This window comes from Pipistrellus kuhlii, unplaced genomic scaffold, assembly GCF_014108245.1.
Source record: "Pipistrellus kuhlii isolate mPipKuh1 unplaced genomic scaffold, mPipKuh1.p scaffold_m20_p_11, whole genome shotgun sequence".
Classification (NCBI taxonomy): domain Eukaryota; kingdom Metazoa; phylum Chordata; class Mammalia; order Chiroptera; family Vespertilionidae; genus Pipistrellus; species Pipistrellus kuhlii.
This window is the reverse complement of record NW_023425416.1, coordinates 31,982,689-31,998,585: the sequence shown is the minus strand read 5'-3', so window position 1 is coordinate 31,998,585 and position 15,897 is coordinate 31,982,689. Positions and strand designations below refer to the sequence as shown.

At 42.9% G+C, this 15,897-nt stretch overlaps 1 protein-coding gene across 2 annotated transcripts in view; it reads right to left on the bottom strand.

Annotated features, from left to right (window-relative positions):
- PLCL2 (phospholipase C like 2) overlaps window positions 1-15,897 on the bottom strand; it is a 159,532-nt gene that overhangs the window by 22,579 nt on the left and 121,056 nt on the right. Inside the window, exons 4-5 of one of the 2 annotated variants that reach the window (XM_045579314.1) lie at window positions 7,643-7,718; window positions 6,563-6,699 (exon numbers count right to left, since the gene is read on the bottom strand). In XM_045579314.1, the coding sequence (XP_045435270.1) occupies window positions 6,668-6,699; window positions 7,643-7,718 (108 nt within the window). In that variant the 3' untranslated portion in view covers window positions 6,563-6,667. Of the gene's footprint in view, window positions 1-6,562; window positions 6,700-7,642; window positions 7,719-15,897 lie in introns of those variants that run through there. The other variant, XM_036431568.2, reaches the window with a different exon arrangement.

Genomic DNA, 15,897 nt, shown 5'->3' with positions numbered 1-15,897 from the left:
TCGACTCTTCCTCTGCCAGTGGGGTATGGCCACCATCACCAAGACACTCAGGACCTCACTGTTCCTCATCTTCCTTTCTTTCTACACCTCTCCTTACTTTATGAAGACAGTATAATCATGTGGCTCTATACTCTGAAAAGTAGAAATGGGTATACTTTTATTCTAATTATCTTTCTCTTCCCTATCTCTCCGTCTCCTTGCTCCCCTCAGGTCTGGCAACCATTATTCCCTCTTACATATCTTTTCAGAGAGGGAGAGACTGACAGGCAAGCACACTGGGTTCTGCTCTCTCACCTCTTACACCAACAACTAGTAAAGAGCACACACTGTGCCTTGCCTTTTAAAACTACATCTTACGTATACACACAAGTAAGATATACATGTATACTGTATACTTATATACTTTTTCTTATATATATACTAAAGATCTGCCACATGTCTGTATATATGTTGAGTGTAGGTGAATATATATACAGGGTGGGGCCAAAATAGGTTTGTAATTGTGAGTATGTGAAACACAGAGCTTATTCTTGAATTATTATTATTATTATTGTATTACTTTCCATATGAACAACTGTAAACCTACTTTTGCCCTACCCTGTATTTCATTCTTTTTTTTTATGGTAGTGTTATGTTCCATTCTATGCATCTATCACAATGTATTTAACAAGGCCCTCCTACTGAACATTTAGGTTGCTCTAAGTGTTACAGGGAATCCTGTACATGTCTTTCCCCAAGTACATGATCATATCTGCATAAGCTCTAAAAAATGGAATTGCTATTTCAAAATGTCTATCATGTGCAATTCTGAAGCTTACTGCCATATGGCCTTCCCTGGGTGTGAACCCAAGTACACCCCCCAGCACTGTGCCAGTTTTGGTTTCTCCCATTTTCTTACCAATCCATCATGACCCGTGTGTGCTGGAGCTCTAGGGTCCTTGAGTCAAATGTTTGGAACTGATGCCTGAAAAAATGCTGAAAAAAGGCATCTCCTTGGAATACTTCATTTATTCAACTTCTGATCAACCACCCAAGCTACCTTCCTTGTTCGGGGTGTGGGGGGTGCTGTAAAAGACACCTGAGGATCTTCCAGCATCTGCATTTGCCCAGACCCCTCCGCCCCATGCTGGCATAGCCACTCCTTACTCAGAATGTCAGAATGACCTCTCACTTCCTGAGCACAGGGCCAGCATCCTCACCAGGGTCAGGCCCCCTGGCCACCTGGCCCTCCCCTCTCACAGCACCGCAGCCTCACAGCCTGCAGGTTCCTCCTGCACACCAACCGCTCTCACCTCAAGGCCTCCCTCTTCCCGGGACAAGCCCTTTCCAGATGTTTGAAAAGCGTGCTCTCCACCTCCAGTCACATCTCAACACAGATGTCACTGCTTCACGGAGGTCTCTGTGGAGCACTTCATTTAAGAGGCCCATTCTGGCACCCTATCTCCTTATCTGCCTCACTGTTTTCAAAACACTCATCGCTGTCCGATACACTTCTCTGCACTTTTTTTTTTTTAATTTTCCACAACTACATTTCAGCTTCATGAAGAAAGCAATTGAGGCTTTTTGTTCTTAACTCTCATTACAAAATTAGGCCATCAATCTCAGATCACTGCATTTTAAAGCCCAGGGGCCAGGAGGGAATCACAATCCCATGTCACTTGGAAGGAGGAATATCGGGCAAGAGAGGAGTTGAATGACTAACCTAGTGTCATACAGCAGGACATGGACGGCACAGAAGGCACCAGAACATTTGAAGAACCTCCTCAGGCTGTAAAATGGAGCTGAGAAACATCCCGACATACATGGAAACAAAAATTACAGGCTCCCAGGTCTCCTTTTGTAAACATTTTCAGACGGAACACTTGTGCAGCGCTCTCAGAACAAATCTTCCAGATGATTTATGTTTACTCTGTCGGCAAGATAATGATGTGAGCAAACCAAGTGATAGATGGTGACAGGCTGCTTATCTGGTAACCCTGCTCCTAAAAACACACCGAGATCCAAGGAGTTTGCAAAATAAAAAAGGTCTCTGAGCAATCAAATCTGAGTCTCGTAGGTCTGCCCAACAGCCTGCTTCTTCTCCCCACAGGGGACTGTGTCAAGCTCTCATCTGCCTTTAGGTAAAATAAATCCATCAAGCCTGGTCACAGGGGAGATGCCAACTGCTCTGCAGACTAGAAGCAATAAATTAGAAGGCAAAAACAAAACAAAAAAACACAAACAAGTGGAGTACAACAGACAGTCGGAAATGCAGTACCAATTAGCAGTAGGAAGTGAAATTTGAAGGAGATGGAATTTAGCTATTAACTCTGGGAATTCACTGGCTGTGCAGGTTAAGGGTATCCCACAATGTAAAGGCTCTCGGGGAATTGGCCACATAATAATAATATATGCCCCTCAAGATGACCCAGAGTCATCGAAAACTCAAATTAGTTTTGGCAAAGCAAATTGAAGAAAGCAGAGATGTATGGAATCCATTATAGAAAAAGTTCTCATTAAACTGATTAAAATGGAGGGTAATGAAAGCTCTCATTATTTGGAAAGTTGCTTTATATCCCACTTTCCTCCTCCTCCGTAATGATGCAACCCTGCCACACGTGAGCCTGACTGCCTTAGAACTTCTAAAAAAACAGCTTCTATTTAAGGGGGTCAGGGGAGGGAAAAGCTGGGTTTTCCTTCATTTGACCTTGACTTTCCCTCCATCATTTGTGAAAGAATGAGAACTAATTCTCTGGCCAGATGAGGAACCAGGCTCTTGCCCTCATGGCACACAGACGGCCCCTGGGCACCGGGCCTGCTCACAAAGCTGGCTAGTCCAGCAGGGGTCCTGGGCAGTGACCTCACCTTACACCCAACACTGTCCCCAAGCCCTGTGAGTGCGGCCCAGGTCTTCTCTGGGGACATCTTCAGTCGGGGATTCCTGTGGCAGCTTCTGTTTCCTGATTCCTTCCATCCTTTGTTAGATTTAGTAACTTAATTTTTATCAGAATTCTGCATGCACATCGTTTGAAGAGCCAAATAATTGTCCTCATTCCCCATCTCCCGGAGCAGTTACATTCAACCCCTTCGGCTGAGTTTGTTTCCTCCTTTAGTCTGCATTTCTAAGTAACATGCTTACAGTGTTTAGCTTTCTTTTCAAGTGTCACCTATCAAACTCCCATATGAAGGATGAGAACCTCGCTATTTTTAACCTCCCTACTGGCAGGACACAGGCAGTCTCTTCTTAACCCGGCCCGGGGACAGCTCTTGTATCCCGCATGTACCCTCAGAGGCACCTGGTGCCGCGGGGTTCTGGGCTGGTGGGGGTGTCTGCAGTGTGACTCACAGCACTGGTCAAACCCCAGCCCCCCAGTGTGAGTCTCTTTCTCGATCATCTTCCTACCCTTTCTGAAACAGATCAATAAAGTGACTAAAAAGCAAATTAAAGTTCAATGATAGTCCACTTTTTTTTTTTGGAGGGAGGGAGGGAGGGAGGGAGGGAGGGAGGGAGGGAGGGAGGAGGAGGAGGAGGAGGAGGAGGAGGAGGAGGAGAGAGGAGAGAGAGAGAGAGAGAGAGAGAGAGAGAGAGAGAGAGAGAGAGAGAGAGAGAGAGAAAGAGAGAGAGAGAGAGAGGAAAAGACTTTTCTCCTGAGAGAATCTGGCTAATCTTACATAAACCTTTGAAAAAAAAGAACTTTCCTGATGCTTCTCCCGCTGCAGCTTTCTTATCGGCTGCCCTGCACATGCTCCCTTCTAGTCACCTGCTTTGCTGTTCCCTGGAAGAACAGGCATTTGCTGGGTTTTGAGTGAGTGTGGGAGTGCATTTGACGCGCTCGTTAATCTGTGCACACTCACTCTCGCATAGCCAGGCCACTTATTACTTATCTGTCTCACTCATCCCGCATCACCTTCTCCCCATCTAACTAGTCCCTTTACTGGCACCACCAATCTCCTGCTCCCTCCCACACTCTCGTCCTGCCCTGGTTCCCTCGGTCACCTCTGCAGCCCGAGGCTGTATTCTAGGGCAGCAAGTCCTTCCTTGTCCACCTTCTCGAAGGAAAGCAGTCCTCTCGTCCTCGGAATCCCTCTGAACTACAGCTCTCCCCATTATCTGAGAGGAGGGTCCTTCCTCTTCCTAAGGTCCTGACTGTACCTGATGCCTGCCTCCTCGTTTCCTCCGACCTTCATGCCATCTCATCTTTTTAATTTTTAAAAAATATATTTTATTGATTTTTTACAGAGAGGAAGGAAGAGGGATAGAGAGCTAGAAACATCAATGAGAAACACTGACCAGCTGCCTCCTGCACACTCCCTACCCAGGATGTGCCCGCAACCATTGTGCATTCCCTTGACCAGAATCGAACACGGGACCTTTCAGTCCGCTCTATCCACTGAGCCAAACCAGTTTCAGCCCATCTCATCTTTTAATGTCTTCCTCTTCACCTCTGCACTGGATCTTCCCTGTTCCTGGGAGCATGGTTCTCTTTATTAATATTTCACTTGAGCCCTCTGACCCTCTGTGCTGCCATACTCTCTTCTTAAAAGAGAGAGATGCCGAGGTTCCCTCTGTCCTCCTGCAGTCTGTCCCTTTGGGCCATCTGCCAGCAGGGTCCTAGCCTGCCTGGTCTGGAGACCTCTTCTCTATCTTCCTCTCCTGCCTCACTCCCTCTTCTCAGTAACATCAGCACACACGTCTCTATCTCCAAAAAAAAAAAAAAAATCAAATGCATAGTCCGGAGTCTGAACCTGTCCAAACCGGACACACTTTTTAACAGTGGACCTCTTTATTTGTACTTAATTGTTTAAATGACGGTTAAACTAGGAAGAATGTAAATTAGTGTTTCGAAGTTTGAAATGCTTCTGAAATAATCCTCTCTTCCGGCACTTTGGTGACCCCATATCTTCATTTTGTCATTGCAAGATTAAAGTTATGCAAGCAGAACAGCAATTACTTACGAAAAGTAAAATCTTATGCAAATGTTCTAAGCCCAACACAAATGAGCAATTCTTCATATGACTAATAACTATATGCTCTATGAAAACTGTAAATGTGAGAAATAAGAGATCGGGGCCTCTAAAATAAGCACTGGGAGAGTACAAGGGGTGTGTAGGTGGTCAGCAGCAACTATGAAACCACAAGATCCTCTTTAAAGATGTGATACATGTATACAAGGGAACATTGCTCAGCCATCAGAAAAGATGAAATACTGTCATTTGCGACAATGTGGATGCAAAAAAAAGCTAAGAACCATATGATTTCACTCATTTGTCGGATATAAAACTGGAACTCATAGGCACAGACTACAGTATGGTGGTTACCAGAGGGAAGGGGGCGAGGGGACATAGTAAAGGGAAAAGGGAGCCAAATATATTGTGTCATAGATGATTTGACTTTGGGTAGTGGGAACACAATGAAATACGAAGATTATGTATCTTAGAATTGTACTCTTGAAACCTATATAATCTTATTAACCAATGTGACCCCAATAAATTTAATTAAAAAATAAAATAATTGTTATATGCTTCTAAAGATCTTTAAACCCAAAGCAGCACAAACTATTACACACTGGTGATTCTCTGCCCTGCCCACCAAGAAAAAAATCTTTCATAGACAAGACTTCAGTTTTTTAAGTACAAGCAAATATATCCCTTACTGAAATCAAATAGAAAGACAACATAAAGCTGCTTTATATTAGAAATTATCAAACTTCATACACCAATAAAGTTGCAAAGAATTGACAAATTGTTAAGTAAAGTTATTTTTTCTGATAAATATAGTTTCAAATTCTAATAGTCCACACTTCTCATAGCATTAAATACATGCACTTAATAGAATGGAATACTTAATAAAAGTATTTTATCACAGTCCGTTAACATTGGAGCAGAATGTGAGAACAGGTGTCATGGGTAAAATCCAGAGGATAATTCAATATGCAAACCTGGTGCCATAGGAGGTTACTATCCTATCTGGAAGGTGGAATACATGAGTAGAATACACAGTAACTGAAGAAGCTCTATCGACTGAACAAAGCCCTGTATTCAAGTTTGAAGGGCTGAACAGAATGGTTAGGTAACATAATCCTGGACACATGAAAGGTCTCCTGGAAGACCGTTGAGACAAAAAGAAGCAAAGCACTGCCTGGCAAAGAGGAGGGAGAGGATGTCCTACCAGAAGGATGGCTCATGAACATCCAACTAAACAGAAACACACAGGGAATGGAGAAGGAGTGGCAGCCAAAGGCCAGGCTGATGGGCACCATCACTTCCTTTCTTCCTCTCTACTCCCAACCGCCCCCCAATCAGGCTCTGCCCACAAAATGCTCTGCACACAGCTATGATGATCATCATCTTACAGCTCAATCTCTCTCCCACGCTGCTAGAAAAACAGACAGACAAAAACCAAAGGCTCCCACTGCCTCACACACCGAGCTCAGACTCCCGAGGAAATAAAGTTCTCAACACATTCAACTGTGTGTGACTCCTTTCATCCTGTCCAACTGGCAGGTTCTCGAAGGCAAAAATGAATCTTGCTTATTTCCTGATAAGCAAGTGCTCTTACAAGTACCTTATGCATAGAAGTTCAAAACATTTATCAAATGAGCAGATGATTTAATTAATGACTTTTCTATAACGTTGTCAAAATGGGTGGGTAAATGACTTGAGTGGAAGTCAGAAGTTTAGATCTGATTCAACAGACTCTCCAGCAAGCTTCTAAATGCTCTCTGTAGGGGAGTGGAATGATAAAAATACTGTTTGAAGTAACTTGTTTGAGTTGTGGCTGTAGGGAATATTACCCCAGAAATAGAAAGATCATTTTTGCTAATAATGTTTTGCTATAAAATGAGTAAAACGAGATGAGATTTTTGTCTGCTCATTAGTCACTAATATGTATATTCCTTCAATATAAACACCAACAAAGAAAAATGTATTTTTAATGTATTTTAAATGAGTTCATTCTGATATGAGAGACACATTTTTCAGGCTAGGTAATATAGTTATATTTCTTGATTTTAACAAACAGCAACCAAAAACCTTAGATATTAAGGACAGATATTCTTATTTATGAATTATAAATATTCTCCAAATTAGAATCTACCAAACTGACACTCAAACAAAATTTGAAAATTGAAAGAACTTGATTTTGTCTGTTCTTATTACAGTGCAGAACACTTGATTTGGGGGTTTTATCACAGCTCAAGGTAGATGGTTTATGTGAGTAGGATTTTATAATCTAGCTTAACACTTGGATGTTAAATTAATGAATTCACCAGCATTTGAAAATGTCAGTGCATTAAAAAGTGCTAAGAGGTTGTAACTGGTGCCTCGTCTCCTTTCTAAGAACCCGTTCTACCCCTGCATAAGCCTAGCCCTTCCTACCATGTGCTAGACATTGGGAATGACAGGAGTGGCTGGCAGCATGGGTACACAGGCGAAGAGATTAGTGGGGAGGTCCTCAATTTTGGCTGTCCGTTAGAAAACCCTGGGAGCTCTGAACAGCTGTGACACCTTAAGCCACACTCCAGGCCAATGTCAATGCTTTTTAAAAGGCCCTCCCCTTGCTCCACTGGGTACTTGGTTATCCAGGCTTGAGGACCAGTAAATCAGAGGCAAAAGATATGATGCTACTGTTTTCATTTTAAAGGGAAGACAAGCTTTCACTTACCTGCCTTCTGACAGTGCACGATCTTCTCATACACAGCATCTGCATTTTCAAGCAATGCCTTGAGGGACTGCAGCATCTGCAAAGGGAACATCCAGACAGGAGTTACACCTGACAGCGACACACCAGTCTGCACACGTGCAGGAGGCTCCTCCCCCAAAATCAGACCAAAGCTCTTTCCTCTGACTCCCCACTACTCAAGTTCAAATGTGTTTGCGAAAAATGATAAAATCACGCATCATTGTGAAATGGTTTAAGCAACCATTTCAGGTACGTAAGTTTCAGGTATAGTTAGGCTTATACAACACTGAATTTGAAACTGGGGCTAGTATTGTTCTAAGATCGTTTCAGTGTGAAAATCTACAAATAAATATGTGCACACAGTGTTTTAAATCATATTTTCAGTCATTCATTGAAACAAATCCTCCACTCCATCTTATAGGCAGTTTCAACACCTACACACCTTACTCTTTTCAGCCCAAATGCCTTCATCTGAAGATCAGTATAAAATTTACGAGGATCAAAAACAACTTCTATTTGATGCATCACTAATGATGATTATTTTTAATGCTCCTATCAATGATTTTTAAATATCCAATCTTGAGTTCTTGTTCCAAATTGCATATGCTTGCTTTAGCTTTAAGAGCCAAAATTCATTAAAAAAGGGATTGGGGTACAGCTGATCAATCATTTTACTCACCAAAGTATTGGGAAAAGTAATCATTTTGGCTCTAACGTTACTATGGAAATTCAGCTCTTCTGGCTCAAGTGAGTATAATTATTGATGCTTATCTTGAGAGTAGATTCTAACTTTTTGTACTTAAATATTTTGCATTACAATATTACTCATCTATATTTCATGACATTCTAAATACCACATACCAATCCATCATTCTTCATTCCTTTAAATTTTGTGTTGTTCTTCTTTATAGTATTTATCACTGGCTGCCACAGTTAATTGTTTCATAGAAACAAAATATAGGTTGGACTATTTGTATAACTCAAAGAACACCAAATTTTGATTGATTGCACTTATTTAAACTAGAGGCATATAATCAATATGCCTCTCAGGAAGTACACCAGATTCTTAAAGTCAGTCACACAGCATTTATCAACTTCCACTGTTCCAAGAGAATTACAGTGAGCACCCAAAGGTTTCGTAGCAGCAACCCAAGAGGAGGAAGGAGAGACACAGTGACCTACAGGACATAGACCATATTCAAGGATCTCATAGCCCAGTGGTGGGGCTTGCACTTTGCAATTCAGCACTTTCACATTCACTCTTCAAGATTTGAGTCATTTCTGTAAATTAAAATAGTCTATTTTACAGCTTGACATACTGAACAGGCAGTGATGAAAATGAATAGTCAAGAACTCAATTATACTGATATCAAGTCATTTGTACTATTACATAATTCGCATACTGAAAAGGTTCATCTCGTCACTGGTAACCTTTCTCAGCTTTGATGTCAAGCCAAATGAGAGATATAAAGAAGCAAGAACTTATTCAAGCAAGGATGGTGGCTGTCACAGCTCAGTATCAAAGAACTGGCAACTGTGCCTCCTTCATTCGACTGTAAGAAAATTAAAAAATAAATACAAGTGATGAAATGAACCTGGACATGGCACAAATGGGCAGGACAGGAGCGGAAACAGGGGGAGTGGAAGAAAACCAAGCAGTAGCACTAAGCACAGACTCAGGCCCACAACCTGTGGGCAAAGGTGTTCAAAACAGATTTATTGCCCAGGTGGAGCAGGGGCAGAGAGAGTCAAGATTTATACAGGTTCAAATCCTGGTTCTACTATTCATCAGCTGTGTCATCTAGGACAAGATATTAAACATCATGGAGCCATAACTTCCTACTTGTAAAGTTGTGAGAATTAAATGAAGGGACCAGCACAATGAAGACACTGTGACTGGTTAATGTCACAACTGAGTCCTCATTTACCCAGGGGTCTGGCAGAGCATTTCCTGGTAGCCAACATGAGCTGGATGAGTATGACTTCCTTTCATATGTTCACTGGCAATGCTTCAAACACACATCACTCGTTTTAGTTTTACTTAAAAAGCCTGGTTGACGAAGCTCAAAAAAAAAATCCCCACAAAAACAACAAAGTGCATTCTTCTTTTTATAATCCTCACCCATGAATATTTTTAAAAATATATATATTTTATTGATTTTTTACAGAGTGGAAGGGAGAGAGAGAGAGAGTTAGAAACATTGATGAGAGAGAGTCATCAATCAGCTGCCTCCTGCACACCCCTTACTGGGGATATGCCCGCAACCAGGGTACATGCCCTTGACCAGAATCGAACCCGGGACCCTTCAGTCCCCAAGCCAACGCTCTATCCATTGAGCCAAACCAGTTTCGGCCCTGTGAATATTTTTGATTGATTTGAGAGACAGACACAGAGAGAAATCCTGTTTAGCTGTCTCCTGCTCTCACTCCAACTGGGGATTGAACTCGAAATCTAGGTATGTGACCCAATTAAAAATCAAACCCACAACCTTTTGGTTCATGAAACAATGCTCCAACCAACTGAGCCACCTGGCCTGGGCTGCACTATTATTTTTGAAGCATCTTCCAGTTTAAATTACCACCGAAGGTTAAATAATTATGCACCTTTTAGCTGTAAAATACAGGCGATGCTTAAGGGGCTGGACAGGGAAGTAACACTTGGAGGATCTGTCCTTTGTTCTTGGGACAAATATCTCCTGAGGCCCTGTAAGTGGGACGCTGAGCTAAGTGCCGAGGATAAATAAAGAGCTGCTGGCCCAGGACTACGAGCAAACAACAGTCACACAGCATGTGGCCTTGTCATTGTCACTGACAGCCATGGCGGGGTGGTGGGATATTTCATGGTGGTGTCCTGGTGTCCACGGTGATGTTCCCTTTGTGGCTTGGACTTCAATACAGAAGTTCTTCTCCCAATAATGGGAGTGAAAAACATCCCCTCCTGCCCTGTTCTTACTTATGAGCAACATATAAAATTTGAAGATGGCTAATACACCAGGTGGAGAATGCAAGCATAGTGAAAATCCTCAGGTTTGTGAGTAAACAGCAGTAGATATTGGCAGAGTGTGTGTGTATGTGTGTGTGTGTGTGGGGGGGGGGGGGGGGGGGGGCAGAGGTCTAGGGGAGAGTTCCAGAGGGAACCAGCCTAGCAGAAAGTAGGCACAAAGTTGGCAAAGCTTGGACCAGGCAGGAAGAAACATCCAGACCTTAGCAAAAATGATTCCCCTGGCCACACCCGTTATTAAATGATTCCCTTTGCCACACCACTTCCTTTGGGAGGAGGTACTGCCAATTTTTGTCTTTTTATAACTTTAGGGCATATATTTATAGTTAGGGTACACACTTATAATTAAATGAACGTATGGCTGTTTGTAGTTCTTGTCCATTGCATGCGTTCGCGAAGCCTCAACTCTTGCATCATTTCTGTAAGTTCTTCCCGAGTGAAAGAGCCCCTATTCTTACGGGAGTTCTCTGGACTGTGAGCTCCTTCCTGCAAATGTGCTAGGTAGGTGAAGGGTCCAGCATGCTGAGCGGGCAGGGCCGGGCAGTGGGCTCTCCTGCCTGCCAACCCACTATGTCTTGCTTCATTCAGCTGACAGTATGAATGAATGTAGAGCAGCACACTGTATTGAGGACAGCAGGGACATGATGGGGTGCCGTTAGTTCTTGTGGAGACCAATCTCTGTCTGGGTCTGCTTCTTTATAACAAGTTGTGATTACAAATAGTACAAGTGTTGGCTGAGTGAGTCAAAACGAAAGTAATTCAATGCCTCCTCTGCGTCAGGTACATACTTGCTGCATCTATGTCGCTGAATGCTCACCAAATCCCTGGGAGGTGGGTATGTAGGGTGTTAGTTTGACAGGTCATAGGTTTGATTCTTGGTCAGGGCACATACCTAGGTTGCAGGTTTGATCCCAGTTTGGCAACCCATCGATGTTTTTTCTCTCACATCAATGTTTCTCCCTCTCACTCTCTCTCTCCAAACATCAATAAACAAATAAACAATGTACTTGGCTCAAGAATTCATTATTATAGCATATAAATCATTTATATTTAATGTAAAACTACTAGAATAATCATCTCAGACTAGTCAAAAACAGACTTAGAGAAGGACATCAAAAGATGAGTCAAAGGGGAAACTGCTATAAGTTATTGTATTTTCTCAGCATATATTATATTAATATGTCAATATCACACAAGGTTCATTAGAGTGGTTGGTTTTATCAGCATAATTTGCATAATTGCAAATGGCTTAACTTCAACAGTCCCCATTAAATGCACAGGTATAACCCTTGGCATCGCAATTAGGCAACCTGCTGCTTGCCCAGTAACTCACCATGTGGACACTCACACTGTTATGAAGTACATAATGCGTTTATATAGCTGTTGCTAATGGAGTTTATATTAGTGTCTAGTTACTGTACCTCCCAAATTTCTGGAATAACGCATTAGAAAAAAAAAATCTATAAATTTAACATAGATTTAATAAACTCTAATGTAAGATTTTAATATAGGATTCAGCAAATCAAAAGCAGGAAGTAAACGCAAATAAAAATTCCAATTCATATTTTATTAAAGTTGGAAAGAAACCAAAAATGCCTTTTATAAGAATGCTCTGTTTTGAAAATAACTTTCCATGTTAATGTAAGGCAAACTTTTCTGCTTAGAGATGTTATGAGCAGGACAATTACTATATTTAATATATTTCATATTATTGGATTTCTATAAACTGCATCTTTATTTTCTGTTTTTAAATTTGCATATCATTTTGGAAAATTCTGTTTTCTGAATCAGCAAGGCCATGGTTCCATGTAGGAACCTTATGTCTGATTTTGGACAATACACTAAATCTCCTTTCATCCCAAGAACACAGATTTTGTTAACTACAAAAGTAATTTTTCAATAATTTTAAGTCCTTGGGTGAAACATTTAATAATAACAGGAATAATATAGTCTAAAGTCTATTATTTCCCCCCCTTGACCCTCATTTTCAGATATAAAATGCCTCTCTTAAGACCTCCCTTTGCCTTTCCCCATCTTCACACCCGGGCGTGGCTGCTACTCAGTGCAGCTGTTTCTAAAGAAGCTACAAAGTCTGAGAGGTGCTAAAGTTGTGATAAAAGAGAACAGCTAGACAGCAAAAAGGGCTTGTTCTTATATACAGATTCTGGGCCTGCGTGACACATAACAGGTAAATATCTTCCCCAACTCAAGTACATGAGCATCATTCTCAAACTTCCCAATAAATGTATAAAAAAGATTCGCCGGGTCCTCACTGAACACCCCCTGAGTGCCAAGTCCTGGGGATGCATGTAGGCTTGGCTGACAGAGCATGACCAGGCGGCAGGCTGGCAGTATGGCCTCAGGTACCACCGAGCTCAGGAAAGACCCTGGGAAGACCAAAGCTGGGCCTGCCTCTCAGGGCTCCGGGGATGAATAACAAAACAGCAAATGTGAACCAAGGATGGAGGTCTTTAGAAGATGAACTAATTGAATTTAAAGCAGTATTCTACCTCCAACGAGAGGCAGTCTCTAAAGCTCAATGTCACTGAGGGATTGTCACCCTTATGCTACACAACCTTACAAAGCGAGGTGGTTACCTAATGCTGAGAACAGGACAGAAAATAAGAACAAAATACCCTCAGGAAACTGTAAGCTTGGCCGCTTTTTTCTGTTCTCCTCAAAGTATCATCTGACCTTTTTTCTTTTCTTTTTTAAAAATATATTTTATTGATTTATACAGAGAGGAAGGGAGAGGGATAGAGAGTCAGAAACATCAATTAGAGAGAATCATCAATCAGCTGCCTCCTGCCCACCCTCTACTAGGGATGTGCCCTCAACCAAGGTACATGCCCTTGACTGGAATCGAACCTGGGACCCTTCAATCCGCAGGCTGACGCTCTATCCACTGAGCCAAACCAGTTAGGGTGAACTTCTTTTTTCTTAACCCTTTGTAATAATAATTAGTATGTGAGTGAAGAACTTTAGGATCAAATATAGAAACACTGAAATTCATAGGGGACATTTTCTTTCACTAAACCTTCCGAGTACATAAAAACCCCTCAAAGCTGAACTGGAAGAAAAACCATTTAAAGTTATTGGTGAAAAATACAACATAGCTTTGAATACTTGAAAATAATATAAAAATTACACATTTGAACTGGGGTGCGAAAGTCAAATGGCTGTGGGGCCTCTTTGCCCAGCTGCATGCTACAATTAAGCTTGGCCCCCCCTTGCCCCCCCTCCCGCCCCACCCGATCCAAGGCAGCGGCACGGTGCTTAGGGGGAGGGCAGGGAGTGTCCGCCCTCTGGGGCCCGAGGTACGCCCAGTCATTGATCGTTGGGGTCACCATCCCTTCCAGCAAGGTCACTGTGAAAACACGCTTAAATAACAAACCGTTTCCCAAGTAACCTGTCCTACTTATCTCACTTCTGCTTCCACATTTCCCACTATGCAAATTATAGAAAATTATAGAAAAAAAACAAAACCCTACATAATGGAAAAATTACAGAAAGAACCCACAGCCCTGACAGATTAAAAAGCACTGCGGAGTTACTAACAAACACGAAGAGAGGAGCATATTTTATGTGGGTGCTGCCCCATATGGGAGCCCGCGGCGGCGTGATGAGGAGAGGCGGGATACGAACCGATGTAAAAGCACCCTTAGGCTCTCTAGGCATTTTCCTCCCCAGTGGAGGAAAGTAGGAAAACACGTCCAAGTCAACGGACACCCAGTTTTAAGCAGAGATGCTCTGTGACCAAAGTGGGATTTCAGAAGGATGGACAGGGTGAGGGAAGAAATAAAGGTGGGGCCCGAGAGTGGGAAGGGAGCCCCTGCTCTCTGAGACCCGGGAGGCCCAGAGAGGGCCTGGGGATAAAGGGTAGGAAGGGGAATGTGCAGGAAGAAAGGGCGACAGAACAGGACAGGGCGGTTTGTGTGCTGTGGGCACAGGGAAGAGCCAGAGACACAGAGGGTCAGAGGGGCAGATAAGGAAAACCAGGGCCCTCCCAGCAGCTGCAAAGCATCTCACAGTTTACAACGTGTCTGGAGCACGTTCACTGCTCCAGGCGGTGGGGCTCCCCCTGAGAGGAGCTGAGCTGGTGGTTACCATGGCGCAGCCTGAGAAAAACCTGCGGCAGCGACCAGGGCCCATGGGGTTGCTTGGTTCCGGCTTTGGAGACTGGGAATTTCTGCACCGGGGCTGCGGCTGAGATGAAAGGTCTCCATCTCCGAGGGAGGAATTGTAAAGAGAAGTGAGATGAGAATACTAGTGGAAGAGACAGGGAGGTGGTTCGAGGGGAAGGCACAGAATAAGGGTAGCAACGTTTACTGATGGGCAAGCAGGGTTTCTGAAGGGGGTGGGTCTGCAGGGTGAGGAGCTCTGGCTCTGGCCACTTGATGATTGTGGAGAACGTAACTGCAGTCCCAGCAGTTCTGCTATAATGTACGAGCATACGGGTTCCTAAAAATCAGTGCGCTATAGAGAAATATGCAAGGGAACCGAGAAGGTTTGCGGGGGGGAAATGGGGTTAGGGCACACCATTAAAAATTTTGCAGTGACATTAAACAAAGACAGGAACTGAGGAACAATGAGAGCACACGGGCTGCATATATGTTAAATAGTTGAGAAATGCAACAATTACTCCAATGAATGTGGCACTTGGCCTTGAAGACCTGAAATCTGCTGGTGGAAATGGGTGTCAGAAGCTCTGCAGCTTGTGAGTTGCTGTGAAGTGGGAGGCGGAGAGTGAGATCTGAAATCTGATGAAAAGTTGTAACACAAGACACGGATGGGCGTAGCCCCCGGCACCCTTGGTGAACCGAGTCGCTGGTAGGTGTCTGAGGTGTGAATGAGTACATTCAGTTCACCAAGGTGCTGTTTTCTGTGTCCACCAGTGATTCTTGTGGTCAAAACTGTGCGGAGGCACACACACAACATTTGCCTCAGGCTAAAATTATTCACTAACATGTCATTCAAATACATTTGCGTTTTCAAAACAAGGGCTGTAGCAGAACTGACTATAAAAGGGAGAGTATTTCAAAATATTTATGAGGATTATTTTTTAAATTTTATTCTCCTATGCAATTATACTGGGAAGTATAAACTCTCAGTTCCAATCATATTCCACCTAAGTATGATTTTGGCATCATATAAGCCTCAACACCGTCTCAACTATTTTAACAATCATTTCTTGCCAAAGGATAGATGCCAAGTGCTGTATGAATCTGGAGTGAAT